The sequence below is a fragment of the Diadema antillarum genome, unplaced genomic scaffold (genome assembly GCF_040938485.1).
Source record: "Diadema antillarum isolate AM-2024a unplaced genomic scaffold, OU_Dant_1.0 seq00000297_RagTag, whole genome shotgun sequence".
Taxonomy (NCBI): domain Eukaryota; kingdom Metazoa; phylum Echinodermata; class Echinoidea; order Diadematoida; family Diadematidae; genus Diadema; species Diadema antillarum.
In genome coordinates this window covers 1,781,263-1,785,336 of record NW_027271320.1, presented here as the reverse complement: position 1 = coordinate 1,785,336, position 4,074 = coordinate 1,781,263, and the positions used below count along the sequence as shown (strand labels likewise).

General features: G+C 36.0%; 1 protein-coding gene across 1 annotated transcript; it reads right to left on the bottom strand.

Moving 5' to 3' along the window:
* Positions 1-2,130: 2,130 nt before the first annotated feature.
* Positions 2,131-3,686, bottom strand: LOC139730183 (perlucin-like protein). Its single transcript, XM_071641079.1, has 2 exons — positions 3,635-3,686; positions 2,131-2,546 (listed from the first exon to the last, which is right to left on the bottom strand). The coding sequence occupies exons 1-2, from the start codon at positions 3,684-3,686 to the stop codon at positions 2,131-2,133; spliced, it is 468 nt and encodes a 155-aa protein (XP_071497180.1).
* Positions 3,687-4,074: the final 388 nt, after the last annotated feature.

Below are 4,074 nucleotides of genomic sequence, written 5' to 3'. Positions count from 1 at the left end.
TTGTACTTTAAGACAGAGACCATAATTCAAAATCTTCGAAAATGGACTTATCGGTTTTTGCAAACAAAGTCTTCATGTATGAAAACTCATACAGATGATCTTGTAAATAATAATAGGATTGATAATGTATTTCTTGAACGTAAAAGTTCTATTAAGTTTTTAGGCATTTTTATTGATGAAAACCTAACCTGTAATGATCATATACGTTATGTATTATGTAATCTGTATTTCTAGAAATATAGGTGTTCTTTCAAAGATGAAAAGATATCTTCCTGCCAACATACTCGTTTTATGCTTTACAATTCTTTAATCCTACCATATATTATGTATTGTAATCTACTGTGGGCTACAAGTTCAAAAATTAAACTCAACCCTATTTATTTACTACAAAAGAAAGCCATTCGCATCTGTACTGGATCACAATACTTAGCCCACACCAGTTCACTTTTTTATCAGATAAAAACACTGAATATATTTGATATAAATACATTACATTCTTTGCTTTTTATGTTTAAGTATTTGAACAACTTACTTCCAAACATTTTCACGATTTCTTTAAACTGAATTATACCGTTCATTCATATCCCACTCGTAATTCGCAAAATTTTCATTTAGTAAATCCCAGATTATTAATTGCGCAAAAATCTATAAGACATAATGGACCAAATCTTTGGAACACACTCCCAGATTATGTTAAATCATGTAAAACTTTATATTCTTTCAAGGCTAGATTGAAAACTACATTACAGTGAGATTACAATCTATGAATATAGCATTTGAATATATATTTTGTTTTGTTTGATCACATTTCTTTTCATGTAAATTGGATTTAAACCTACAATAAATATACGCAATGTTTCTGTGTCTATTATTTCATTTCATTCCCATTATCTTCAGCATCACCACTATCACTTTCATCTTCATTATCACATTTTTCTTCATCATTACCCTGTCAACATCATCATACATCATCATCATCATCACACGTTACTCTTATGCGTATCTATGCACTAGGAATATAAAAAACATAATGTATTTACAGTGTTTTATATTTTGTAGTATTTCTCCATTCCGCAAACAATATAATTTTTTGTGTATTATGTAGATAGGTCCCTGGGCTGCCACGTGCTCAAGCTTTTGCTTATAGTGGCAGTCCTTCTTCTGCATAATTTCTCAGATAATTATTTGGAAAATTGGTAATACGATTTATGATTTATTAATGAAATTAATTTACACATCGATTTTCCTTCTTTGAATCATGTACTTGTAATCTGCTTACTGATATTCCATGTGATATTACTGAAAATTTTGATTTATGTATGAAATTGTGTTGGAAGAAAAATCAATCAAACAAACAAACAAACAAACAAACAATTGAAATAAAGTAATTTGACTATGAAAATTCTAATACTACCGGATATAAATATATATACTTCATTTTTTTTATTTCCAAAGATTGCCCTCTTTTATTTGATGGGAAACTTCAGAATTGATATTTAGTGTTAAAAGTGCTGTTTACCAATGGGAGCAGTGATTTAGGAAATGTTCGGATTATCATTTGATGCACATCTATTTGGTCCGTTGTGTTACAAAAATCCTATCAAAAATTGCGATAACGACTAAAATACTAGGAGATATCACTTTTTTTTCTCTCATTTAACAGTAACAACAATGTAGACGGCTTCTTCAAGAAACAATCCTATTATCATAACAGCTGTTGTTCACTTTATATACTAACAATTACTTATCATTGATTATACTGCGTGAATTTTTTGCATTGGTTGTTTTTATCAGGAAACATCATTTCAGAACTATTATGAAGCACTATTTAAAGCCGAGTTTGTTTCATCTGCAAAAAAAAAGGTAAACAATGCCTTTAAGAGACAGGATTGTTGCGAAGAATAGTTGTAGGCCCTTGTGATTTTCTTTATTACTCTGAAGTTAGGAAAACAAACGAGGAAACAGACATTAAAAGAAGGAAATCGTCATTGCATTAAGTCCCCTCTTCCCACCCCCCCCCCCCCCCGCCCCTTAACAAACAACAACAACAACAACTAGATCCACCCCAGGGATTAATGTGCATCCTATGCAGAGACATCTGAAAGAAAAGATGCAGATTCTGAGAATGTCCTATCGAGGCCCGAATTCACAGATGTAGCTCATTTGCTGGCTGCATGGATCGTCTCTCAGCGCATATCCTTTGTAGCTCCCGCAGTCTTGTTCGGCTGCAGAGGGGCCCCAAGGCTGACCCCACTCCCACATACTACTTGAGAGGGGAAAGGTACCACCGACACGTTCCCACGTATAGATCCCTTCAGACGATCTGTCATTCAGCCCTGTCCATATCCTAGGGAAGGTTGTAATTCCGTAGTGCGAAATGAGAACGTCTTCTCGGATGCTGGACAGCTCACCCGGCGTTTCTATGACAACCAGATATCCTCCGAGTTCATTGCATCTATCCCGCGCCACTTCCCAAGTCTGCAGACGATCCTGGCGGTAGAGATAGCAAGAGTCTGGGGACGACGCACCACCAGGGCAGACTATTTCTTCATTACAAAGGAGACAAGACGAAAATAAATACACACAAGTTGTGGAAATGCTAAATAAAGATGATACTCCGACAATTCAAACACAAATCCGAGAGTTTGTCGTTTGTCATAAATTCAGTCAAATTCATTAATATTTTCTGACAACTGAAATGTATCCGTGTACACATTAATCACATGGCTTTATATGAATGACTGAATGTCGTTTTTCACGTACTGTTATAGTCATAATCATAATGAATTGATATTTACGTACCCACTTCACACAGTTCTCCGACAAATGACCTGGTGCACGTGCACATGAATTTCTCAAGAGTTTCGGAGCACGTCCCCCCGTTCAGACAAGGATTAGGCACGCAATCTGCAATTTGTATAGAATAATAAAAAATATGGTAGTATCGTACATGCATCAGAGTTATTTTACTCTTTCTTTGAAGAGATTGCAAAATGAGAAAAAGGCGTATGAGCGCGCTATACACAATTGACATGTGGATTGCAAGAGCGCCATATACAGTGATAGTTTACAAACATGCAATCATCAAAGGTTTGACCAGGCAACAAACCTTCACAAGGTAGCTTAATTGGACATTGTGTGGGGAAAATCACCTTTTACCTGAAATGGCAAGGATTACCGATGTAACATGGCGGCGGGGGGAGGGGGGAGTATTATTTGGATTAAAGAAACTCGACATGAGAATGAAAATAGCTATCATCTTATTCAGCTGATGTGCAGTGTTTGATTCTGTCTTCGATTCGACAAGATAAATGTTATTGTGCTAGTCATTTCTCATTCCCAATTTTGGATGTACGAAATAACATGATAGTTGGTTATTTAAAGCTGTAGTCCCAGGCGAACTAGGCAGTCTACATATATGTGTCTTTTTTTGTTTTTTTTTTTTCTTTTTGTCTGTTCATTTTGCATCTGAGAAGATGGCTGGATAGCCCATATTATTCAGCTATGTTAAGCTGGTCTTCCATGGGGTCCAGTTGGATTTGTGATTCTCAGCATTGCATTGGTATAGGAATAACCTTTGAACTCAAGTGAATGTCAAAATACACGTAAATTGTAATCATTTGCAACAACTTACCCGGGTGGGCACAGTAAAAGATGGTCTTCCCTCTCGCTGCTTCGGGAACCATGACGTCATACTGAGGATGGTCACGTGGGACATATTTGGGTGTCGACCGGACAACATTGCCGGTTTTTTCGGAGAACTTCTCGGGACAGACATTTTCCAATTCTGCTACCACATTCGGACATGTGGGTTCTCCCAGTATAGTTGTTTCTACACATAAACATACACTGAGTAGTAATGTGCAATGGTATTCAAATAATGAATGTTTATGAGTGCAATGGACAGAATATTTCATGAGGTGAAAGATGAAGTGATCCATTCAGCGAGACGCTGCCGAGTTGAATGAAGCAAATATTTCATCTTCCACCGAATGAAATATTCTTTCCATCGCACGAATGAAACACATTTATTATTTGTTTTATATAACTCCCAAAATAAATCCTTGTCATTTG